At 42.2% G+C, this 26,910-nt stretch overlaps 1 protein-coding gene across 2 annotated transcripts in view; it reads right to left on the reverse strand.

Annotated features, from left to right (window-relative positions):
• Positions 1-26,910, reverse strand: part of PDPK1 (3-phosphoinositide dependent protein kinase 1) — a 174,301-nt gene that overhangs the window by 119,003 nt on the left and 28,388 nt on the right. For both annotated transcript variants that reach the window (XM_075133342.1, XM_048866418.2), the window contains exons 2-4: positions 6,331-6,600; positions 1,518-1,560; positions 1,110-1,247 (exon numbers count right to left, since the gene is read on the reverse strand). In XM_075133342.1, the coding sequence (XP_074989443.1) occupies positions 1,110-1,247; positions 1,518-1,560; positions 6,331-6,600 (451 nt within the window). The remainder of the gene's footprint in view (positions 1-1,109; positions 1,248-1,517; positions 1,561-6,330; positions 6,601-26,910) is intronic.

Below are 26,910 nucleotides of genomic sequence, written 5' to 3' on the forward strand. Positions count from 1 at the left end.
GAAGCTTAACAACTCTGATGATTTAATGGACACAAATTACTGAATATAAGAAAGGAACATGGCCAAGCTTTTTTTTAAAAGTTCAGTTTTTGTTTTACCTGCTGTATTGAAAGTAAAACATTGTAAGAAAACAAATTTTAAACAGATCAACTTAAAAACATTTTCTCCCACTAATTTTGACACTGCCAATACGGTTAATACTGAGTTTTCCCTGTTCATCTCTTCTAAAGTACAGATATAGTCAGTTTAATTTTTTAATTTGTATTCTAGCGTTAATGATGTTAGTAGAGTTCAGGATAGAGTTGCCAGGTGCCTGGTTTTCGACCAGAAAGTCAGGTTGAAAAGGAGACTGGGCAGTCTCCAAAAGTCCCGTTAACGTGGGGGAGGAGTGTCATCAACTCACGCCTGCCCCTGCACAGCCAGGGCTGCCTCCCACCCGCAGGCAGACTTTGCATCAGACTGCGGCAGCTCCTGTCCTAGTCCTGGACCTGGTGGGGGGAGTGAGGTGGAGATGATCCAGCCGGGAGAGAGAGGGTGCAGGGCCTTGGGAGAAGAGGCAGAGTAGGGGACGGGACCTTTAGGCAGGAAAGAGGTAGAGCAGGGCCTCAGGGTCCGGTTTTCAGCCAATAGGAAGTTGGCAACCCTACGTTTGTTATTTCTGTTCTGCCTCTTGATAGTTTTGCAGCAGAACACAATATGGTAGCTCCTATATAAAAAAGTGACCACAAAAATAGTTTCTTGGAAAAACGCTGCTGGCTTTAAAATATACAGTTTCTGCCATGTGGTGTTAATTTAAAGGGACATGAAATTTTGGGTGTAGACTATATTACTAGGTCTATTTAAACTGACATGTATAAATAGTGTTACGTAAACGCATGAGACCTCCTGTTCGAAAATACTTGGCATATTTGTGGTTTAATATTTACTCAAGAATTCAAGTAGCTATTTCGATAATGATTAGATGCTAAAGAGTTTATCACACCGCAGAAAGTGCTGCTCAGTTTCTTTCCATGTTTCTCTTATTCCAGTAAAGTTCTATAGGTTTGAATGAAATAATTCACTTGCTACTTTCAAACACTTTGCAATAAATATTTAATTCAAAAGGATACACAGCTTTTCATCATCCTGAAACGTGAAGTAGAGTTTCACAAAGAAAGGGTGATCCAGACGGGACATTACATCTCTCTCTCTGGTCACATAGGGGACCTTATTTTCTTTTATGATATGACGTTTTTCTAGAATTTTAACTTGAAGACGAAGAAGAACAATGAAAATTCAGAGGACTCGAGCCCAAACAAGGCATGTTGTAAACGAAGCAGTTTTGCAAACTGACTAGTTAGATAACAGTGATGCTCTAAAAAATGCCAAACTTCCCTGATTAACAGTTGCTCCCACTCTCTCTCCCCCATCATTAGAGGGGAAGGAGGTAACAGAATATTTTAAAAAGTGAATATAGTTAAAGATACCTATTTCAAAGTTATGCCTAAAACATTTAGCTTGAAGGAATCATTACTTACTGGCATATTCTCTGGAAGTTGCCAATTCTCGAGCCAAGACAACCTGGTTTAGGGGGAAAAAAACCCACAATGTAACTGGTTCATTAAAAAGATATACAAGGATGCCAGCTTGCTCTTCATTCCCAGTCACAGTTTGACTTTTGTATTAACCTCAATCCCTATGCCCATAGATGTTTAATGCACCCCTTTCCATATACACTCCACAACATGGCCCTAAATCAGCAAATCAATGGGACTCAAGAACATGCTTAACTGAAGTCAATGTGTTTAAAGTTCATTACACACTTAAGTGTTTTGCTGAACCAGGGGCTGACAAACACCATCGGGTAATCAATAAACTAGATTTTATTCTCCTTTTCAGGGAATCATATGGGTTACGACATAATATGCTACACTAAATCATTGATGATCTTTCTACAAGAAGACATGCGTCCCCGATGTGTGTTTCAGGCAAATTTAGCAAAAATATTTCCTGAAGTTATTTATATTTATTTATTTTTAAGTATATAAAAAGACTGCCATAGTATGTTTCCATGTCCTGCATGGTGTCCTTGAGCACTTTAATCAATTTATCCATAAGATTAAGAGTTAAAAGCAACAGAAAGGCTTTCAGTGTAGCCTACAATTTGACAAGATAAAACAGTTCACTGATGAAGAGTGGAAGAGTTCCAAACAGCAGAGGTGAAGGGTGGGGAGGGGGGGAAGAGGCCTTCAAGACAATGGTTCCAAATTTTTGAAAAGAAAAAAGTTTCAGAGGAATGTGTTAGTGAAATGCAAGTGAATTTACAGTCTGTATGGAATCCTAATAGAGTTTTGATCAGATACACACACAAAACACAACAGCTAGAATGCACAGTGTCTCCTTGCCTGAATACAAGCAAGAACGTCTCTGCTACATCAGAATACCTAGAATGTTCCAGTAACTAGTTTTCATATTAGGTTTCTAACAATGCATTAGGAGGAATATAATCTATATCTAGTTCTTACATAATCTACACCAAATTTTCTACCATCATATCATGCTTGTTCATATGCCAAATTTTTTTTAGTTAGAGTAGAATACTCCAACATCTTAACTTATTTCAAATACATGCTATTAAGTAAAAGTATTATACTTTTTTTTAAGGCTAGCCATCTTACACCCCCTGAATAGGTTTATGCAAACAGAGTTACACTGCTCCAGAAGTGGGCATTTTGTTGAAAGTTTACTTCTCAATAAAACTGTAGGAGGGTTGTTCACTTTTTTATTTTCTGAGTGTAAGAGGTCTGAAGTTGACAGAAGCAGATCAGTGAGAAGTCAGATTAGAAACACTCAAGGTTTAAAAGTTATGCATTTATAATAAAAAAATTCAAAGAGATTATTTCTGTGTATAGGATTAACATACAACAATCAATCTTTAAAACATGTATCCCTCAGACTACAGATTTGGTCAGAAAGTGGGGTGTTTTGTTTCTTTTTTTTGCAAAATTTCTTCCCCTACCCCAGCTCTATCATAATTTCAACATTTCTGAAATCTACTAAACCAGCTCTTTTCAAGATCTATTACTTAATACTTAAATATCAACATGCCCAGATATATAGAGCTAGCTTTTTGCATTTTGGGGAGTGCAAATATTTATATTTGTATTAGAATAGTCAAGTTAGCTAATAGTCAAGAAACAATATAAAACATAAGCCTCGATCTTGCAAAAATGCACTTTAATAACTTTACACATGTGAATAGTCCCACTGAGATCACTGGAACTACTCACACATGCATAAATGCTTGCAGAATTGGGGATTTACATTGAACTCTCAATCTCCACATTGCAGCCAATTCCACCTTGATAACAAAAATATGAGAAGTTTACAATGACTGAGAAAAGCCAACAGATTGCCATAAATCAAAACAATTTAAAAAACTTTAGCTTTGTGTAGCCAAATTGACACTTACTCACTTATAGTAATATTAGATCTATATAATGAAAAAGCCACTTTAATGGAACTTTAACACTGGAAAACATGTCACAAAGTTAAGGTCCCAACTGCAACAGTAATTCTGCCACATTGCACTTCCTACACATTTTACTAGAAGTCAGTCAGTAATATATTAAACTACGCATTTAAAATCAGGAAACAAATTGTTGTGTGTAATCCTGCCAAGTTAATTTACTGTTGAACTCTTATATTAGGATTTCCAGATTTTAGTGAGCATCTATGCAACCATTCATTTCCTGTGTAGGTGCACTTGGTTTTAAAAAATAAAATTAAGGTAGAACAAGAACTTTAACTGAAATCCTTACAGTGGCATCATGCTCTGAGGTGCATTAAGTTCTTACAATGGCATGAACCTCTAACCCAGTTCAAATCCTTCAGACCAGATTAAAGTAAATCTTGAATATTTTAAAGAGCATGAGACACTCCACCACCTTATGGCACTATAAGTGCTTAAGCCACTAAAAACACACATTGGGATACAATGTCTTCTGAAAACTTAAAATTCAAGTCTTTTAAAGGCAGAAGGGTGCTTTTTATGGGAGTTGAAAAGTGGATGCAGCAGGCATAAACATCACCTCTTGAAGTGTAAACTTAATGACATTTTGTACTGCACACTGAAAACTGGCACTCGTTAACACCCAACAATTATTCAACCATTGTTTTTTCCAAACTTGGTTGAGGATAAATTTCTCAATGACTTTATTCACATGCCAAATTTGAAGTTTCAAAACTCACCCAAGGAGTTTCTGTGGGAACTAAAGGATAGTAACTTTACAAAAACCAAAAATGGACAAAGTGTTGCTTCAGTTTCACAAAACTGAAATTATGAGCATATGAATATCTACTGGTCTGCACGCGTGGCCTGACCAGAGTGCTGAAGGCAGTGATGGGTGCAGTATAAGAATGTAAGTCGATAGTTTGACAGCCTATTTCCATTGTAACAGCCAGTACTAGGCTCCTGCAATAATTAAGCAAATTGCTCAGTAACTCAAATGCTGTCAGAAGTGATCTTTATTCAAATATAAAAGGAAAAAAAAATCAAAGAACAAAATGTTACTCATTATCATTACTAATGTAGAAAGAGAGTCCAGATCTAGGAAGTCATACTAGGTGTTTGACACAAAATATCCATTAGTCTTCATTAAAAAAAGTCAGTTGTGACCCGCTGCTTAATACAATTACTATTGACAACAAGGGGGAAGAAAAAACAAGCCACTAGGAAAAGAACAGGTTAAAGAATATTTAGCTAAGTTAAATGTATTCAAGTTGGCAGAATCTGACAAAATTCACTCTTGGGTACGAAAAGGAACTAGCTGAAACAAACAAACAAACAATCTCAGAACCATTATCTTTGAGAATACATGAGGTTCCAGAAGACTGAAAAAGGGCAAACATAGTATCTATCTTTAAATAGGGGATGAGGACCAGAGAATTATAGACCAGTCAGCTTAACTTCATTATTTGGAAAGATACTGAAAAAAATTATTAATCAGTTTGTAAGCACAAAGAGGATAACAGGAAGATAAAGAAGTAGCCAACAATGATTTGTCAAGAACAAATCATGCCAGACCAACCTAATTTCCTCTGACAGGGTTACTGGCCTAGTGCACTGGGAGGAAGCAGTAGACGGGATATACCTTGATTTTAGTAGGGATTTTGCCACAGTCCCATATGATAGTCTGAAAAGCAAACCAGGGAAATGTGGTCAAAATTGCTGTAACATGGGTGCAAAACTGGTCAAAAAAGTGTACTCAGAGTAGTTTTCTATGGTTCACAGTCTAACTGGGAGGACATATCTAGTGGGACACTGTAGGGGCCTGTCCTGGGTCTGGTACTATTAAACATTTTTATTGATGACTTGGATAATGGAGAGGAGAGTAAGTTAATAAAATCTGAATGACACCAAGCTGGAAGGGGTAATAAGGACTTTGAAGAACAGGATTAGAATTCAAAAGGATCTTGACAAACTGAAGAATTGGTCTGAAATCACAAGATGAAATTCAGTGAAGACAAGTAAAAAGTACAACACTTTAGAAGGAAAAAGTAAATGTATAAATACAAAATGGGGAATAACTGGCTAACCAGTAGTACTGCAGAAGAGGATCTGAGGGTATATAGCAGAACACATATTAACATAAGCCAACAATGTGAAGCAGTTGTGAAAAAGGCCAATATTCTGGTGTGTATTAACATGAGTTTTATATGTAAGACATGGGAAGTAACTTTCATTCTACACAGGAACGGTGAGGCCTCGGCTAGAGGAATCTGTCCAGTTTTGGATTCCACATATTAAGAAAGATGTGGACAAACTGGAGAGCGTGCCGAGGACAGCAACAAAAATGGTAAGAGATTTACAAAACCTGACCTTTGTGGAAAGGTTTAACAAAAACAAACAAAAACTGTGTACATTTGAATTTTGAGAAAAGAAGAGTTGTGGGGGACCTGAAAGCAGTCTTTAAATAGGTTAAGGGCTGTTATGAAGAGGACAGTGATCAACTGTTCTCCATGTCCATGATGGTAGGACAAGAAATAATCAGTGTCATCTGCAGCAAGAGATAGTTAGAAAGTATTTCCTAATATCTAAACTAACTATAAGGATTGTTTAGTAGTGGAATATGTTACCAGATGAGGTGGTAGAATCTCACTCATCAGGTTTTTAAGAGGAGGTTAGACAAACACCTGTTGGGGATGGTACAGTTGGTTCTGCCTTGGGGGGGGGGTGGACTAGATGACCTCTTGAGGTCCCTTCCACCACCACTTCCTTTCTATGACTCTGTAGTTATGTTTTTGTTGAACCAATATAGCAAGGAGCTGAAAAATAGCTGTATTACTCACTGTTGAGAAAGATCCTTCACCCAGAATTTTCCCAAATTTGAAATCCTCACGTCGTTTTTTTCGAGGCTGTGGAGGCTGTTGTCCTGAATGTTGCTGTAGGGAGTTTGAACTAGACCTTGATTCAGCTGCAGTTCCCTCCATGTTAGACCCTTGTCTGCTGCCACAGGTGGTAATGACAGATGGAGTGCTGGAATCTGTCTGGTTCCTCACCATTGATGGGGATGGGCAGGAACATATAACCACACTCGACTGGATTGGAACAGCATCATACTGAAAAGAGAGGGTCGAACATATTCATTTATCTAAACGTATAACTGGAGGGGCTAAGCAACATAAATGCATGAAAATGTACAAAGTGTAAGAATGCCATATAGCAGAGTCCTTCCTCTGAAGAACTACAGTATAAACTTACAAGGTACAATACACAACTGTACACAACAAAAACAGATCTGCAATGCTTCACAGAACTGGTGGGTCTTCAGGAGTGTAAATATTTATCGAGAGACTATTTGAAGTGTAGAGGGCTGCATGGAAGGAAGCAGGAGCCAGGAATGAGCAAAGGAAGCAGTCAAAACAAACTAGGGTAGAGCACAGGAAGTGGGAGTAGTGTAGGAGACTGAGAATAGGTATAGGTTGGGTCAGAGCTACTGGAAGCGTAGCACAATGAATTGGTACTTTAATACAAAGATTTATACAAAAGGAATGAAGATGCAGATAGAATATCTGCACTCACTCATTTTTTACAAATCATACTTTAAGGGAAGATTATTCTTCACCTCCCCTCCCAATACTCAGATGCAGAGCTAATTGAACTGGTTGATTAAGAGAATTTAAGATCTGCCAGTGACACCAGGGCAGAGTTTGTATTTGCAAGCAAATTTCCTTCAGTTTCTCTCTTTTCCTCCCCTCCTACTTTTTCCTTTTCAAAACTAGGAAATTAAAATAATTACTGGAGTTAATGCAAAGCTACAGTTGAAAGAATTAAAGCCAAATGTTAAATTTGTTCCAACAATATTACTGTGGCTACCTTTGTAATTTCTCAATTTCCCAAGCTAAATAAAACTGCTTTACTTGCATGTTACTGAATTCCATCAAATGCACAGGATGTGCAATGCAGGTGAGTTAATATTACCAGACCAATCTTAACTTTTTTTTAGAGCTTCATGACCTACTCTGCCTGGTTCTAGTACAACAGTGACTTAGCTGAGGCTCAGTACAAACCAAACTCTGGTGAGGTTATCTTACTAAGGGAAGCATCTCTAGCTGTTGACAGGCGCACGATGTCTGCAACCTCTGTTTGGGGTGTCTGCAGTTTCAGTATCTTATTGGACTTATCACTGTTCTGTATTCCCAGTTAATAAGTGTGACGCAAAGCTCGTTTTTCTATCTTCAGCTGGCCAGGAGACAGACCTTTTCTCCCTGATGCAGACATTGCTAAAGTCATCATACTTTCTTGAAATCACAGGATGGAGTACTGCAGTGTACTCTAGGGGCCTACTCTGGGAGACTATTCAGAAGCTGTAGCTAGTGCAGAATGTTGCTGCTTGTCTCAGACAGAGTATGTAAGTTCTGTTCTCAGCGTTCTGCATTGGCTGTCCATTTGCTTTTGGATACAAGTCAAGTGGTTATTCTCCATGCAAAGAGATGTCCTCTATGCCTCACCTTGGTAGCTTCGGTGTGCTGTGGCACTCCAGTTCCCAATGCTGAACTCATGGGGAACTGGCGGCAGGGACAGTCTCAGTAGAAGACCCTTTACTCTTGAGCTTAAGGAAGGTCACTCCAGATCTGTACCTGGTCACATGTAGGGCATGATGCAGAACAGGAGGTATTTTTCAAACAAATTTTAAAAATCCAAGTATGTTAAAGTTTGTCAATGCATAGTAAGGGCAACCAACAGAGCCATCTGGGGTGGGGTAAAAGGGGCAGGTTTCCTCTGGTTCTGTTTGAGAGGGCCCCCAAACAGAGCGATGCACAAGGTCGCAGCACCACTGACTCAGATTTGGCCCGGGCACCCCATCATTATGGAGGGGAGGTCAGGCTAAACCTGAGTGCCGCTACAACCTCACATGCTAGGTCGCAATGCCCAGAGTGGGGAGCCAGGAGCAGCTCCACAAAACAGAAGCCACAGCACCAGGTTAAGTGTGGGCTCAATCTCCAATCCCCTCCTGCTGGGCCTCACCTCACTGGTAACTTTTTTGGAAAGGCAGAGGGCCTCAGTTTCTGATTTTGCCCAAAGTGCCAAAAACAATCTGTGCAGTCCTGCCAAAACAACCTTAACTGTTCCTTGTCAGACTCTTCAAATTTCCCATATAGTTAAGGATTCACTGAAATCTTGTGAAGACTTAAAAAATAAAAATGTAAAGGATGAATTGTCTTTTAGACCCAACTCATCGTTCTTTGTGGCTAAAAGTTTGTCCTTTAGCAGAAACTTTAACTCTGCCCTGTAGTGATATCATGCAACAACCACACTCATCTGAAAGTAATGGAGAGTCTATATTTTTCAATTCATTTCAGAAATTAAATTTGAAAGCAAGGTTGGCACATCCAGGTATTTACTTAACAAGCAACTATAAAGATAAAAAATCCACTGTCTTTTTATTCCAAAGAACCAAAAAAATTGGACTGAAATATAACAATTTAAAAGCTACCAAATTATATTTAGTTATATACTTTGTTGCATTCTTCACACAGAAGTTATGATACAAATACTTCAATAAGTATTTTCCAATCACCTCCTAGTAGTTATTGAGCTGGGTGTACAGGCTTTACGAGTAACTAAACCCCAAAAGCTCTGGTTACCAAGACATGAATAAAGAAAAGGAGTACTTGTGGCACCTTAGAGACTAACCAATTTATTTGAGCATGAGCTTTCGTGAGCTACAGCTCACTTCATCGGATGCATACTGTGGTTTCCATCCGATGAAGTGAGCTGTAGCTCACGAAAGCTCATGCTCAAATAAATTGGTTAGTCTCTAAGGTGCCACAAGTACTCCTTTTCTTTTTGCGAATACAGACTAACACGGCTGTTACTCTGAAACAAGACATGAATGTTAGCCTCCCATGTAAACACTTAATCTTATCGTCTTCCTCCTCTTCCTCACTTCTTCTTCATTCCTTCTCTGTTCTAAGTCCTTTGGTCCTACTCTGTAATTAGGGCCAGATCCTGAAAACACTTATGTAACTTTACTCAACTGATCCACTGCACTGAAGTCAATGGGACGTCTTTAAAAAAAAAAAAAAAAGGACCTTTTCAAGCAGTTAAAAAACTTGTGCTCTTGTATGTGTGTTTTTGTCTTTTTGCCAGAGGACAACAGTACAAACTTGCACACACAAAAAACAATGTCACCACTCTGGATGAGGGAAGCATCAGTGAAAGTTTCTCTTCAGACTTCCAAAAAGGCAACTGACAGCTCAAGCATAAAATAATAACCTTTTAAACTCACCATTGGACTCGTCCAATTTTTCCTCAAATAATTAGTATGCCTGCTACTCACCATTCAAAACAGTTCTCTTCATTTCTTACAAGAGTTCACACATTTCCTAGTTTGCTCTAGCCAACAGACTCAAACCATCAAGTTTTGTTTTATAATAACCTTTGCTTAGTTTAAATGCTCTATTTCTTTCATATGCAGTGTTGTTGTAGCCATGTTGGTCCCAGGATATTACAGAAACATTTTGACCTGAAGAAGAGTTCTGTGTAAGCTTGTCTCTCTCCTCAACAGAAGTTAGTCCAATAAAAGATACTACCTCACCCACCACCTTGTCTCCAATATATATGTCATGTCACTTTAAATTGTCTAAGAGATGAGAGAGATTGATGACTAGAGTCCCATTTAATGCTTGCCAAATGACATATTTTGGTTTATTAGTTATCAGCATTTTATTTCATCACCACACCTGTGGCCATGCATTCCCTCTTGAATGACACTCTCCACCACCAACACTGAAATTCATACCCTATAGAGTTAAATTATATGAGGAAGGGGCTAGATCTCATCTTTACTGCTGCTGCAATTGTCTTCTCAAAGGACAAAAATGCTAGTGCTTTCTGCAAATTCCAAAAGCTAACCAAGCAGCAGACACACTAAAAGTCACATAGCCGTGATATTATACACCCATGGTTTTCTTCTGTCCAGGAGGCTAAGACATGTTTTATTTTGTTTTGAGTATTTCTACTTCCAAGTTCCAATGAGACTTCTACAGCTTACCTCACCAACTACTCTCACAGCAGCTGCTTAAGAATAGCAGCCCCTGGACGTGTCAGAGTGGGCAGGGAGAACTGGCATGTCAGAGCAGGCTCTGCATTAAACTCTGCTAAGCCTCAGATGTTCACAAGGAAGACATCAACCAGCTTTATTTTTACATTGTCCCTGAACTTGTTAGAGAAGTTCAGGCCAAATTTAAAATGTTTCATTATTATACAGCTCTATAACAGAAGAGCAAAACTGGTCCTCTGCTACTACAGGATTACAGTCTAAGAGCAGAAACTGAAACAGAACTATACTGAGACAGTGATGAGGGAGCCAAATGTAGACAGAGTGCATCAGAAAACAAGGGGGGGGGAGATGGGGGGAAAGGCTTGCAGAATCCTTTAGTGCAGAACTAAGGGAAATCTGCCTATGTTGGTTGGGAGGCTGGCCCACGTACACAAAGCAGCATAGAATACAACCTGAAGACACAAAGGGAACAGTGAAACAGTGGAAATGGAGAGAGAGATTAAGACAGTTATCTGAGAACTGAGTAAACTTTAGCCATTTTTGCTGAAATGTAGTGTTTTTACACACACTCTCTTTTTCACACACACAAAAGTCCCAGAGCTGCTGGTTTTCAAAAGACAGATACTGCTTTCAGTATGCGTGTCCTTTACGGTTATTTGCTAAATGTAGAAGGTATCTAAGATACTGAATACACACTACAGTGGGACAGGAGGTCACTCAGATGTGAAAATGGGATTATATTAATTATATGGAAGTATCAATCATGGTTTCAATTTGAAATTTTAGTTTTGCTTTGCACTTAGAGCAGAGATTCAACCTCTTATGAATGAGAATACAATGCATCTTCTCCAAATCGAACACATTTTGAGCCTAGAATGTATTTTGAGAATTATTTACAAGTAAATCCATCGGTTTAGGAGTTAATTAAAAACAGAGTCCTTAAAAAAAATTAAAAAAAAAATTAGTATCTATCAGTCTTTTCTTTATCATAAATGACCTTAACAACTGCCCACCACAAACTTTTTATATTGGTAATATTCAATAAACTCTTGTGCATAGCTTTATTACAATCTAATTTCTTCAAATATAGCCTAAATTATCAATCCTTGAATCTGACCTGCTATGATTATATAGGTTGCAAACAGGGTCAAGTCAATAGCTCAGGTAATTTTACCTTTCTTTATATTGACAATTAACCGGATGACCTGTGTAATTATAGTCCTGCCAGCCTAACATCGATCCCAGGCAAGATAATGGACTCAAAGAATTAAATTAGATGCGGGACTCAAAGAATTAAAAGGAGGGTAATATAATTAATGCCAATCAACATCGGATTATATCAAATAGATCCTGCAAAAAAAACTGGATTTTTTTTTTTTTTTAAATGAGATCACAAGCTTGGGTTGAAGGTAATAGTGTTGAGGTAATATACTTAGATTTCTGTAAGGCAATTGACTTGGTACCACATAACATTTTGATTAAAAACCTAGAAAGATACAAAACTAACATGGCAAACATTAAATGGATTAAAAACTGGCCAACTGATAGGTCTCAAAATGTAACTTTAAATGGGGAATTGTCATCAAACAGGTATATTTCTTTTGGGGTCCTGAAGGGATTGGTTCTTGGCCCTATACCATTTAACAGTTTTATCAATGACCAGCAATAAAACATAAAATCATCACCAATAAAGTCTGTAGATGACACAAAGATTGGGGAAGTGCTAAAAAAGGGACTGGTCATTGATAAAGAATGATCTGGACCGCCTGGTAAGATGGGCAGATGTAAATATGCATTTTAATAGGGCTAATGTAAATATAAACATCTAGGAACAAAGAACATAGAGTATACTTACAGAATGGGGGACTCTATCCTGAGAAGCAGTGACTCTCAAAAATATTTGTGGGTTGTGGAACATAATCAGCTGTACACGAGCTTGCAGTGTGATGCGGTGGTCAAAAGGGCTAATGTGATCCCTGGATGTATAAAGAGGAAAACCTCTCTACTCCGATTTGAGACTATTTTACCTCTGTATTTGACACTGGTGTAACTGCTACTGGTATACTATGTCTAGTTCTGGGGTCCATACTTCAAGAAGTTGATAAATTGCAGAGTTCAGAGAACAGCCACAAGAAGGATTACAGGATTAGAAATTTATGCCTTATAGTGATAAACTAAATAGATTGAGCTCTTTGAATCTAACGAACTGAAGGTTAACGGGTGACTTGATCACAGATTATAAATACCTACACAGGGAACAAATATTTGATAATGGGCTCTTCAATCAAGCAGACAAAGGTATAACACGATCCAATGATTGGAAGTTGATGCTAGACAAAACTCATACTGGAAGTTGTGCATAAGTTTTTTTTAAATGAGGGTAATTAACCACTGAAACTATTTACCAAGGGTTATGGTGGATTCTCCATCACTACCAATTTTAAAATCAAGACTGGATTTTTTCCTAAAAAGATCTGCTTTAGGAATTATTTTAGGGAAGTTCTATAGTCTGTGTTATATGGGAGCTCAGACTAGACTGTCACAGATGGTCCCTTCTAGCCTTGCAATCTATGAGTGAGGCCACTGAGAGAGGAAACTGTTCAGGAAGGACAGGCAGGGCAGAAAAGGTGGGGGAGTAGCACTGTATGTAAGGGAGCAGTATGACTGCTCAGAGCTCCGGTACGAAACTGCAGAAAAACCTGAGTGTCTCTGGATTAAGTTTAGAAGTGTGTGCAACAAGAGTGATGTAGTGGTGGGAGTCTGCTATAGACCACCGGACCAGGGGGATGAGGTAGATGAGGCTTTCTTCCGGCAGCTCACGGAAGCTACTAGATCGCATGCCCTGATTCTCATGGGTGACTTTAATTTTCCTGATATCTGCTGGGAGAGCAATACAGCGGTGCATAGATAATCCAGGAAGTTTTTGGAAAGCGTAGGGGACAATTTCCTGGCGCAAGTGCTAGAGGAGCCAACTAGGGGGGGGAGCTTTTCTTGACCTGCTGCTCACAAACCGGGTAGAATTAGTGGGGGAAGCAAAAGTGGATGGGAATCTGGGAGGCAGTGACCATGAGTTGGTTGAGTTCAGGATCCTGACGCAGGGAAGAAAGGTAAGCAGCAGGATACGAACCCTAGACTTCAGGAAAGCAGACTTCGACTCCCTCAGGGAACGGATGGCCAGGATCCCCTGGGGGACTAACCTGAAGGGGAAAGGAGTCCAGGAGAGCTGGCTGTATTTCAAAGAATCCCTGTTGAGGTTACAGGGACAAACCATCCCGATGAGTCGAAAGAATAGTAAATATGGCAGGCGACCAGCTTGGCTTAATGGTGAAATCCTAGCAGATCTTAAACATAAAAAAGAGGCTTACAAGAAGTGGAAGGTTGGACATATGACCAGGGAAGAGTATAAAAATATTGCTCGGGCATGTAGGAATGATATCAGGAGGGCCAAATCGCACCTAGAGCTGCAGCTAGCCAGAGATGTTAAGAGTAACAAGAAGGGTTTCTTCAGGTATGTTGGCAACAAGAAGAAAGCCAAGGAAAGTGTGGGCCCCTTACTGAATGGGGGAGGCAACCTAGTGACAGAGGATGTGGAAAAAGCTAATGTACTCAATGCTTTTTTTGCCTCTGTTTTCACTAACAAGGTCAGCTCCCAGACTGCTGCACTGGGCATCGCAAACTGGGGAAGAGATGGCCAGCCCTCTGTGGAGATAGAGGTGGTTAGGGACTATTTAGAAAAGCTGGACGTGCACAAGTCCATGGGGCCGGACAAGTTGCATCCAAGAGTGCTGAAGGAATTGGCGACTGTGATTGCAGAGCCATTGGCCATTATCTTTGAAAACTCGTGGCGAACCGGGGAAGTCCCGGATGACTGGAAAAAGGCTAATGTAGTGCCAATCTTTAAAAAAGGGAAGAAGGAGGATCCTGGGAACTACTGCAGTCACCCTCACCTCAGTCCCTGGAAAAATCATGGAGCAGGTCCTCAAAGAATCAATCCTGAAGCACTTGTATGAGAGGAAAGTGATCAGGAACAGCCAGCATGGATTCACCAAGGGAAGGTCATGCCTGACTAATCTAATCGCCTTTTATGATGAGATTACTGGTTCTATGGATGAAGGGAAAGCAGTGGATGTATTGTTTCTTGACTTTAGCAAAGCTTTTGACACGGTCTCCCACAGTATTCTTGTCAGCAAGTTAAGGAAGTATGGGCTGGATGAATGCACTACAAGGTGGGTAGAAAGCTGGCTAGATTGTCGGGCTCAACGGGTAGTTATCAATGGCTCCATGTCTAGTTGGCAGCCGGTATCAAGTGGAGTGCCCCAAGGGTCGGTCCTGGGGCCGGTTTTGTTCAATATCTTCATAAATGATCTGGAGGATGGTGTGGATTGCACTCTCAGCAAATTTGCGGATGATACTAAACTGGGAGGAGTGGTAGATACACCGGAGGGGAGGGATAGGATACAGAAGGACCTAGACAAATTGGAGGATTGGGCCAAAAGAAATCTGATGAGGTTCAATAAGGATAAGTGCAGGGTCCTGCACTTAGGACGGAAGAACCCAATGCACAGCTACAGACTAGGGACCGAATGGCTAGGCAGCAGTTCTGCGGAAAAGGACCTAGGGGTGACAGTGGACGAGAAGCTGGATATGAGTCAGCAGTGTGCCCTTGTTGCCAAGAAGGCCAATGGCATTTTGGGATGTATAAGTAGGGGCATAGCGAGCAGATCGAGGGACGTGATCGTTCCCCTCTATTCGACATTGGTGAGGCCTCATCTGGAGTACTGTGTCCAGTTTTGGGCCCCACACTACAAGAAGGATGTGGATAAATTGGAGAGAGTCCAGCGGAGGGCAACAAAAATGATTAGGGGTCTGGAACACATGACTTATGAGGAGAGGCTGAGGGAGCTGGGATTGTTTAGCCTGCAGAAGAGAAGAATGAGGGGGGATTTGATAGCTGCTTTCAACTACCTGAAAGGGGGTTCCAAAGAGGATGGCTCTAGACTGTTCTCAATGGTAGCAGATGACAGAACGAGGAGTAATGGTCTCAAGCTGCAGTGGGGGAGGTTTAGATTGGATATTAGGAAAAACTTCTTCACTAAGAGGGTGGTGAAACACTGGAATGCGTTACCTAGGGAGGTGGTAGAATCTCCTTCCTTAGAGGTTTTTAAGGTCAGGCTTGACAAAGCCCTGGCTGGGATGATTTAACTGGGAATTGGTCCTGCTTCGAGCAGGGGGTTGGACTAGATGACCTTCTGGGGTCCCTTCCAACCCTTATATTCTATGATTCTATGAAACAACCAATTACAAACATTCTTCATAGCTAATTAGTATGGAACAAAACTACTGGTTGCAACGAATCAGTGGTCTGAGGAAGACGAGAGAGACAGTGCTTGAAAGACCCCCCAGCGCATTGCTGCCTTGGCTCCACTGAGTACTTAAGCACCACTGCTTGGGAAAGAGACAGGAGCATAAGAGGAACCCTTGAAGTAAAGACAAGGGCACGGGGGGGGGGGGGGGGGAGATGAGCTCTCTCTTGCCCCTTTTTTCACATCATACCAGACCTCAACAATCCTCTAAGCTAGTAAATCAATCCTCAATTAGAGGCCAGACCCATCAGTACACTTCAACTGCTTTTTTCTGGTGCCGTCTCGCGCGCGCTCTCTCTCACACACACACACACAGTGCATCTGCAGAGCGACATTCTACAGATGCAGTAGTAGGTCCATAAACCATTTCAATGTCTCTTCTGTGACGTGGTGGATATCACTCACTCACCTCTGAATCCATATTTATGGCACTGTGTTATATGTTCAATGACTTGGATGTCCTCACTGCAGTCGCATGTAAGGGAGTCTTTGATTTTCTGCTTGTCCACCAAGTAGCCGCATCTGCCATGGTGTGCTCAGATGCAGCTCAGTGTGGTCCAAAATCTGCATGGCACATTGGAAACAGGAGAGAAGCTTGTTGGGTCAGTATAGTGTGCTTGTTTGGAATTTTAGAGGAAGTCCAGACACTTGGCCATTCCCTGGCTGGATCCAGAGACATGAGGTGTTCAAATGTGGTCCATAAGGGTTTTTGCGATTTCAGGTGTTGCTGGGGTATGTTATCCATAACCTGCTGGATGGGAAGTTCTGGGTAGTCTTTGGTGCGTTTAAGTTTTCATGCTGTTGCTATATCTCAACAGATAGCTGGGGGTTCTATGTTTGTTAATACAGAAAGTCACGGTAGATATGTTGATTTTAAAGTTCCTTGATTATTTGCATGCTTGGGTTCAGCTGCCTAGCCAAAAGTGGGGTATGGCAGCTTCTTGTTTACACCGACGCACAGTACACTCTGCAACTAAGTACACCAGGGCCAAGACTGATGTTCGTAGCACCAGGGCAGTTGTTCCTGATAACTTCTGAATAACACTTATGCGAGTCTTCATTTTAGAGGCTACTTCCTTGAGGCGATCATGAAAGTTCAGTGTGCAGTCAAGAACGTCATTCTTGAGACTGAGATATGTTGGCTTTGGGTCACAACAGTTTCACCACAAAACTCGACAGTGTGTTTTGTGTGATTCTATTGTCAAAGTTGGAAAGTAGAGACCACCAATTTGCTCAGATCTGGTCTCAGCTGCCACTTTTGGAAGTACTCCTCCATGATCTTTAAGGTCAGATACAAGGGTCACTTCAAGTTCTTTAAAGCTATGGGCCTGAACTGCAAGCGCCAAATCATCAGCATATGCCAACTTCTGCGTTACTGTTTCAATCACATTGCTTGTGTACAAACTGAAGAGCGTTAGAACAAGGACAGAGCCTTGCAGTAGCCCATTATTCAAAGCACGCGGGTTGCTAGTTTGACCTTCGAGGTATATGAGCATCCTTTGGCCACTAAGCATGGTGTTCAAAGTGATCCTCTGTGTGCTGATTCTCAGGCTGCTGGCTAGGTTCAGTGGCAGACCAGACTGACATATGCTGCTGACAGACTGATGAAAGCAGCACTACTGAGCTTGAGTTTCACTGGAATCCAGCCTCCATGTCTGTAGTGAGGGCCAGGACCTGGCTGCAACAATTTCCATTCAGTTGAAAACCAGCCTGATCTTTGTGTAGGTTGGCATCCATACTGGAACTGATCTGATTCAGAATCATATGCTTCATCACTTTGTAGATGGTGCTCAAGAGGGAGATTGGCCTATAACTAAGAAGGGTGATCTGCAGGTTTTCCAGGCTTTAGACACTGGCGTCTCTCCACCCACTACTTTTCCCAATTTCATGACTGCAATAGCTGCAATCAATCTTCTTACTTGTGAATGGTCCAGACCATTGGAGCTCATGTGGACATCACCTGACAGAACGGATGCTGGATTTGTTTGTGATACCATTTGTCCCCTGGCTGTTTTGATGTCCACAAAAATTTGGCAGTGATGGCACTGCCCTTCACTTGTGGCTTAGTGACATGCGTGGGATTTGCAGCCCCTAAGTCTTTCAGTTTCAGCAGGTTCCAGGAGGATCTGCTAAAGCGTGTGAAGTTTAGACCTTCTACACATTCAAGCGACCATTTCTGCCTTGTTGCATCCAATGACGCCAGGAGGACTTCTCCAATTTCTGGGTCTCTATGCTCCCCATAATTGTGAAGGCACTCTTGGGTCTTTGCAGTCCAGCAAGGAGTGTAGAATGGCCTGAGGCCTCAGGGACGTTCTTCTTTGTGGCAGAGATTAATAGTGCAGTAAAATGGTCAAATGTCTTTGGCAGTGGGGGTATGCAGGAGAGCTCACGAAAGCTCATGCTCAAATAAATTGGTTAGTCTCTAAGGTGCCACAAGTACTCCTTTTCTTTTTGTCCACAGTCAGTGAAAGTGGCCCAGTCTGCTTTGTTTGAAGTTCCAGCATGGTGCTGGTTTTGAGTAGAGAGCTGGGAATTGAATGCCAATATGGATCAGCACTGCTCTGTGCTGGCTGAAAAGTGAAACCAGACAATCACTATGCTCTCAAATGAACTCACACAGGAAAAAAAGACAAGACAAAGAACACTATCACCTGGGGGTGAACACTTTTCACAAAGTGATCACTCTATATCTGACCTATCAGTCCTCATCCTCAAAGGAAACCCGCACAACATTTTCAAAAGACGAGCCTGGGAGCTTAAATTCATAACTTTGCTAAATTCTAAAAATCATGGACTGAATAGAGACACTGGATTTATGGCTTATTAAAACAATCTTTAACCTACTAACACTCACTCTCAACTATCTCCCCCTCCCGCCCTCCTTTCCTCCCTTTGACCAGAGGGGTATTAATGGGCCACTTCATCTTGAATTGTCTCTTGAAATGTGTATTCATGCTGAACAATCTGTTCCACCTTATACCCAGAGTGCCACAGCTAAACACATTTCCCAGACCTGAAGAAGAGCTCTGTGTAATTTGAGCATTGGACACTTGCAATGCTGCAGCCTGACACTGAGTAAGTGAACTGCTTTGGCACTTACACCATTGTCTTCTGAGATGGACCGTTGCCACCATAATTATCTACGATAGAAACATGCTTATGAACATAAAGTGTTTTATCCAGTTATTGCTTGGTGTCACTACAGGACAGAATTAAGGATTTTTGGTTGCCTTAACTGCATTTACACACATTAACACGTGGGGATTTCTGTTAAGTGTAAGTTTCTTTCAACTCTGAATTTCTGTGAATTTGTAATGCTTCGTTTTGGAATAATTTTACTATGCTTTTTATCCTTTAATAACTGATACATACTCTCAATCTTAACAGGTTTTTTGTGTACATGTCTAGGAATATAACTGGAACCCATTTTGCAACTTTAGAACTACGGCAGGGATGTGTTTTGCTAGCAGAAATCCCCCCTCTCTGTCAAAACATTTATCTACTCTTCTAGAAGCAGAGACAAATCTCTTAAGTTTCTCTGTCAAATCAGAACTTGCCATTTAAACATCTACTCCTCCTCGTGATTTACAGCTTGGTTGCCACAGTGCCCCAACCTAGCAGAGAGTAGCCATTACTCCCAAAACTCTTCTTCTTCAGCTATCCCTCGGTGTGCGGATGTCGTCTGCCAAGGGGGTTCACTGGTGGGTTTTTAAGTGGCTGAGGAACCCAATTTGTGCCCTGCAGATTTTCCCACAGAAGTGACTGGTGTAATCTTGGAGGAGACAGTTGTTGGCTGAACTGTTGTGCCCTTTCTTTCCTCCTTTGTCGCTTCTCTCTCTCATGAGCTACATTCCCTCTAAGCTGCGCATCTGTGCAGCTACCTATTAAGCCCCACACAGGGGCTCAGGACTGCAGTGGGGAGAAACTCCTCTCCCCACTGGCCCCAGCACGGATGTGCTGCAGCCAGAGAAGAGGCACCTCCCTGCCCCAAGCCCAGTTGCTGTTGGAAGGAGGGGGGAGAGAGAGAGATACTCATCTCTACCCACCATCACCCCCAAGTCCCAAGCAGCCTGCTCCCCAAATCCCTAACCCCCAGCCAGAGCCCTCAGACCCCTGCACCCCAACCCTGAGCCCCTTATCCCCAGCCCTACTTCAGAGCCCTCACCTGCCTCCCTGCATCCCAATCCTCTGCCTCAGCCCTGCGCCCCCACACATACACTCCAAACCCCTCGGCCCCACCCCCACCACATGAATTTTGTTATGTGCACCAATATGGAGGTGATGTGTCACACATCCCCTCCATATTGGTGCACATAAAATTCATTCTGCACATGCGTAGGGAAAATTAGAGGGAGCACTACTTATGAGCATGTCTGTTCTCCTCAAAGTGAGCTGCGGCTTGGTGCATGGTGTGGTGCCACGGTGTTCTGTTCCGCGCCATAGTCCTCCCAGTTTCCTGGATTGATGCCTCCCTTTTAAAGGTGTACTTTCAGTATATCTTTGAAGCACTTCTGCTGCCCTCCGAGAACCCTTCTTCCCTAATTTAACAGAGAGACGAGTACTTGCTTCAGGAGGCGAGTGTCAGGCATACCTACACAGTAACCAGCCCAGCGGAGTTGGCGTTTCATGACCTGTGCTTCTATACTTTTGATGTTGGCTGCAGAGAGAACGCTGATGTTAGTGCATTAGTCTTCCTAGCTGATCCTGAGAATCCTCCTGAGGCAGCACTGTTGGAACCACTACAGTCGTCTGAGATGTCATCTATAGATTACCCAGGTGTCACATCCACAGAGAAGGATGGGGATGACAACTGCCTTGTAAACCAAGATCTTGGTGCCTGTTTGCAGATCCCTATCCTTGGAAGGCTACTCAAACGAGTCTTCAAAGGATGTGCTGGCACAGCGGATCCTGTATTCAATTTATGTGTCAATGCCGGCTGTTTGGGAGAGGTGGCTGCCAAGGTATGGAAAATGGTCCACATTTTCCAGGGGGTCTCCACTGATGGCGATTTGCGGAGTATAAAGAGTAGTTTGTGCAGGTGAGGGTTGGTATAGTATCTTGGTTTTCCTAATGATGAGAGAAAGACCAAGGCTGTGATAGGCATCTGCAAAAAGATTTAAGGTACTCCGGAGGTCAGCCTCTATATGTGCGAGAATGACGCAGCCATCTGCATACTGAAGGTCAGTGATGCCAATTCTCATGATCTTTGATTTTGTTTGGAGATGTTGGAGATTGAGGAGTTGACCATCCATAGGATACTCAATCCCGATTCCTTCAGGAAGATGGTCACAGATAAGGATTAGGATCATGACTAGGTAAACAGAGAAGAGTGTTGGAGCAATGACAGAGCCCTGCTTGAATCCCAAAACAGGATTAAGAGGCAAACAACAATTTAATTTACATTTATTAACAGGTGCCATCCATTACATTCATCTCAGACACATTTTCATCCACTCACCCCAGTACAATGGCAATCACAAACACTAAACATTCCCAAAGATGGCTGCCCATCTATTTTTAATGTCTAAAGAGAAAAATTACTGAATTGTCACTGACAGTCAACACTGTTATTTTCCCCACAGGCTGATGGCCTGACACCTCTATCCAGGCAAGTCCTCCATTTTATACCTTCTGCTATTATGAACAGCACCTGTTGGTGGATCTCCAAGTGCTTTATAAACATTAAGCTTCAAAAACAGCTTTGTGAGGTACTGTCCTCAATTAAGGAGATAAATTCTGCACCACAGTTTACTTAAGTGATTTTCCCAAGCACACAAAGTGCCAAATTCTACTGTTATACTGATGTAGTCTGAAGTAACTCTGCTGTCTTCAACAAAATTACTCCAAATTTATAACAGAGTAAAAAGAGCAATGCAATTCAGCAAAGAAAGCTAGGAACAGAACCAAGAATTCCAACTCCAAGTATTCTGTCCTAACCAAGGGAGCAGAATGCTTACTGCCCACTGTCACTGAAAGAGTACAACTGTGCAAGCAGAAGACAATGTGAAAGCTCAGGAGAGGTTTGTAGTATGAACTGAATTAAATATTCAATTGTCAAATTTTTTATGGCAGCACAGAAGCATATGAGACAGTTAACCTAGTGATGGGTGGGGAAAAGGGATTGTATTAGACAGGAAAGTTATACTTACCAGCTATTTACTGCACATGCTCAGCTGCCAGCTTCCAAATTACAAAAAACATTAATAATGTAGAGTGTTTTCCACTTTTAAATCCTGTTTCAGTAGAGCAGAACAAAAGTCATATGAAGCCAATATGCTTCTCTATTTTCTGCACATGAACTATATCATACAGGTAATTAGTGTTAATTAGTATGGTATTTCTTAGCTGTAAAGAGCATAAAGTTACGTTCCTACAATAATTAGATTGCAAACCAAGAGGTTATACAAAGCTCAGATCAAGTAAAATTTCTAAGACAACCCATCTAACACCAAGGTGTTCAGAAAACTGTACCTTCCCCAAACATGGCTGGAGAGAATTGCTAGAGTCAGAGGAATTACAGCAAATCACCACCATGCACAGGTTTATACAAACTGTATTTGTAAGTGATAACCTCTTGTAAAAGATATTTTAAATGAGCATCTATACGATACTGTTGTGAAGCTATGGTATTAATGGTGGTTATGGGATTTTTAATCACAAGTTAAAGTATCAAAAGAGGTTTTTATTTACCCTCTGAATAGGAAGTACTATAGTTAATGTAGCTTCAAATCCAAAATTTGAGAGAAAGAGGGGACTGGATTATCAAGATGAAGATATGAAAAACCAGTGGGATTATGCAGCGTTGCCTAGCATCTAAAAGATTTTCAGTTCTGACACAGTAACACACTTTTTGACAAACAGACAGAAATTCTTCAAGTCACACTGATGTGAAAACCACTTGCTCAAGCACCTTCAGGGCACAGCAAAGAGACACCCTGCCTAAAAACTGTTTGTACCTTTCTTTTTCTTGATAAGAACACTGTGTTTAGGGGACCCTCCACTCAGGGTGGGATTTCAAAATGTTTCAAATGTGAAAGCTACTAAACAAAATTTCCTTCGAACCTGGCTGAGAGCGTAGATTCTCACCAAAATCTAAGAAAACTATTGGAGTTTTGTGGAATGTATGTTACATAAAACCTTACTTTCCAGCTTGACTGGTGGTTTTTTTTTTACTTTATGTCGCTTTTCCTGGTGAGGGCTGTGGCGGCAGGATAGAGAGTAGGGAGGACCAGACCTCCATTTCCTCCACAACAGGTTCCAGCTCCTCCTGGGGGATTCCCCTCAGTGTTCCCAGGCCAGCCCAGAGATATAATCTCTCCATTGTGCCACGGGTTGGCCTCGGGGCCTCCACCCAGTGGGACATGCCGAGTATAGTTCTAATGGAAGCCTCCTGGGGGCATCCTTATCAGGTGCCCAAACCACCTCAACTGGCTCCTCTTGATCTGGAGGAGTAGCAGCTCTACTCTGAGGCCCTCCCATATAGCTAAGCTCCTCACCCTATCTCAAATAGTAATCCCAGCCACTCTGCAGAGTAACCTCATTTGCACCATGTGTACCCACAATCTCATCCTTCGGTCGTTATCTAAATTCATGACCATAGGTGAGGATGGGGACGTAGCGTTACCTGTAAACGGAGAGCTTCGTCAGAGAACTCAGCTCCTGCTTCACCACCATGGATCAGTACAGCACCCACATCGCTATCACCACCGCACCAATCTGTCAATTGATCTCATGTTCCCGCTTGCCATCACTCGTGAACAAGACCCCTAGATACTTGAACTTGTCCACTAAGGACAGCTGCTTCCTCCTCACCTGGAGAGAATAGTCCACTTTCTTCCAAGCAAATACCATTCTCATCCCAGCCGCTTCACGCTCTGCAGCGAAACATTAGAGTGCATGTCGGAAATCAAAGTCTGAAGAAGCAAGGAGGACATCATCATCTGCAAACAGCAGAGAGTCCCCATACTTGATGCACTCCACAGCTCAGCTGTGCCTTGATATCCTGTCCTTGAAAATCACGAACAGGAGTGGGAGCAAGATACACAGTTGGCAGAGTCCAATGCCCACCTTGAACAAACTCAACTTAATACCAAGAATACAAAACACAACTCTCACGCTGAGAATAGAGGGACTAGATAGTATGCAAAAGTGGCACCAGCACCTCATGCTCCCACAGCACTTCCCATAAGAAGTGATCATATGCCTTCTCTAGGTCTCCAAAAAAAAAAGGTAGACTGGATTAGCAAACTCCCACGACCCCTCAAGTATCTATGAGAGAACAAATGGTCCATTGTTCAATGGCTGGGATGGAATCCACATTGTCTCTCCCGAATCTGAGGTTCGACTAAGGGGGGTAACCTCCTCTCCAGCACCTTGGCACAGGCTTTGCTGGGGAGGCTGAGGAATGTGATCCCCCCCCTATAATTGGAACGCATCCTCTGGTCTCCTTTCTTAAAGATTGGGACCACCACCTTGGTTTGCCAGTCCACAGATACTGCACCCGCCTTCCATGCAACATTGAAGATGCTCGTTAACCACCACACCCCAACATCGTCTAGTGCTTTCAACATCTCTGGGCAAATCTCGTCCACCCCTGCTGCCTTACCACTATGGAGGCACTTACTACCCTATTGATCTCAGCAGCAGAAACAGATCTGATCTCATGGAGGTTTCCGGTGCTGCCTCCTGGAAGCGGGGCATGTCCACGAGGTTGAGGAGTTCCTCAAAGTGCTCCTTCCAGCTCTCGACAATCTCCTCAGTCGAGGTCAGCGTTTCACCACCCTTACTGAGTACAGCTTGGGCAACATCTCGCTGATCCTCCTAAGGCAACAAATGGTTCACCAGAACACCTTTGAGGCTGTCTGGTACTCATTCTCCATGGTCTCTCCAAACGCCTCCCAAGCCAGTGCTTTCACTTCAACAACCACCACAATCGCAGCCCTCTTAGCCAGCAGGCAGCTCTGAGCTGTATCAGGAGTCCTTCACTGCCTTGACAGCCTCCCTCACCACTGAAGTCCACCAGCAGATCCTAGGGTTGCCACCATGACAGGAATCAAATGCCTTCAGGCCACAGCTTTTTGTAGCTGCCTCAACAATTGAGGCCCTGAACATGGTCCACGCAAACTCAACGTCCAAGATCTCACCCAGAATGCAGCAGAAGTTCTTCCAGAGGTGGGAATTGAAGTCTTTCTGCACAGGGTCCTCTACCTGATGTTCCCAGGAGACTCTCACTGATCATTTGGGCCTCCTGTCTATCCAGCTGGGGTCCAATTTATTGGATCCAACTCACCACAAAGCGGCAATCAGGTTGCCAACTCTGCCTCTCTCTTCACCTGACTTTCCAGAGCGTACAGCCTTAGACAACCATGAAGTCGATCATTGATCTTCGACCCAAGATGCTCTGGTACCAAGTACGTTTATGAGCAACCTTGTGTTTGAACATGGTATTAGTTATGGACAATCCATGACTAGCACAGACCAGGGAGGCCATTCCTCCCAATCACTCCCCTCCAGGTATCTCCATCATTCCCCACATAAGTGTTGAAGTCCCCAAGTAGAACTACAAGGTCAGTCGGTGGCACTCTACTGAGAGCCAATCCCACAGTCTCCAGAACAGCAGTATCCTATAGATGCACATTTAAATGAAATTTTACAATATTAAAAATCACTTACAAATGTAATTTATCGAAGCCTGTGCATAGTGATAATGCTTTGCTGTAATTCCCTCTGACTCTGGGAATTCTCTCCAGCCATGTTTAGGGAAGGTACAGTATTCTGAACACCTTGATGTCAGACAGGTGGTCTTAGAAATTGTATTTGATCCAACTTTTGTATAACCTCTTGGTTTGCAATTTAACTATTGTAGGAATGTAACTTTATGCTGCAACAGCTAAATCACAGAATCATGAAAGTGTAGGGATGGAATGGACCTCAAGAGGTCAAGCAAACCAACCCTGACAGATGTCCATCTAACCTATTAGACATCTCCAATGACAGGGGTAACTATGGGAGAACTTTTTCCTTGTAGCTAACCTAAATCTCCCTTGCTGCAAATTAAGCCAAATAATTCTTGTCCCAGCCTTGGTGGGTGTGGAGAACAATTGATAACTGACATCCTGTCACCATCCTCTTTATAACAACCTTTTGCATATTTGAAGACTATGCTGTGTACCACCCCCCACCCCCAACTTCTTTTGTCTAGACTAAACATGCCCAACTCTTTCAACCTTTCCTCACAGGTCATGTTTGCTAAATCTCTTATTTTTGTTGCTCTCTTCTGGACTCTCTCGAGTCTGTCCAAATCTTTAAGTGTGGTGTCCAAAACTGGACACTGTACTCCAGCTGAGCCCTCACCAGTGAGTGGAGCAACTACCACTCATGTCTTACACAGGATATGGCCGTTAACACATCCCAAAATTACATTTGCCTTTTTCACACAATAGTGTCATTAACAAATCTGCACAGACACACCCCTGGAACCCCAACCAGAGGTATCCTATCTGCTACCCAAGATCCATAAATCTGGAAATCCTGGACGCCCCTTCATCTCAGGCATTGGCACCCTAACAGCAGGATTGTCTGGCTATATAGACTCCCCCCCAGGCCCTACGCTACCAGCACTCTCAGCTATTTTCGAGACACCATTGACTTTCTGAGGAAACTACAATCCATCAGTGATCTTCCTGAAAACACCATCCTGGCCACTATGGATGTGGAAGCCCTCTACACCAACATTCCACACAAAGATGGATTACAAGCCGTCAGGAACAGTATCCCCGATAACCACCCATAACTATTTCACATTTGGGGACAATGTATACCTTCAAATCAGTGGCACTGCTATGAGTACAGCATGGCCCCACAGTATGCCAACATTTTTATGGCTGACTTAGAACAACGATTCCGCAGCTCTCGTCCCCTAATGCCCTTACTCTAATTGCGCTACATTGATGACATCAGCATCATCTGGACCCATGGAAAAGAAGCCCTTGAGGAATTCC

The sequence above is a fragment of the Caretta caretta genome, chromosome 10 (genome assembly GCF_965140235.1).
Source record: "Caretta caretta isolate rCarCar2 chromosome 10, rCarCar1.hap1, whole genome shotgun sequence".
NCBI lineage: Eukaryota > Metazoa > Chordata > Testudines > Cheloniidae > Caretta > Caretta caretta.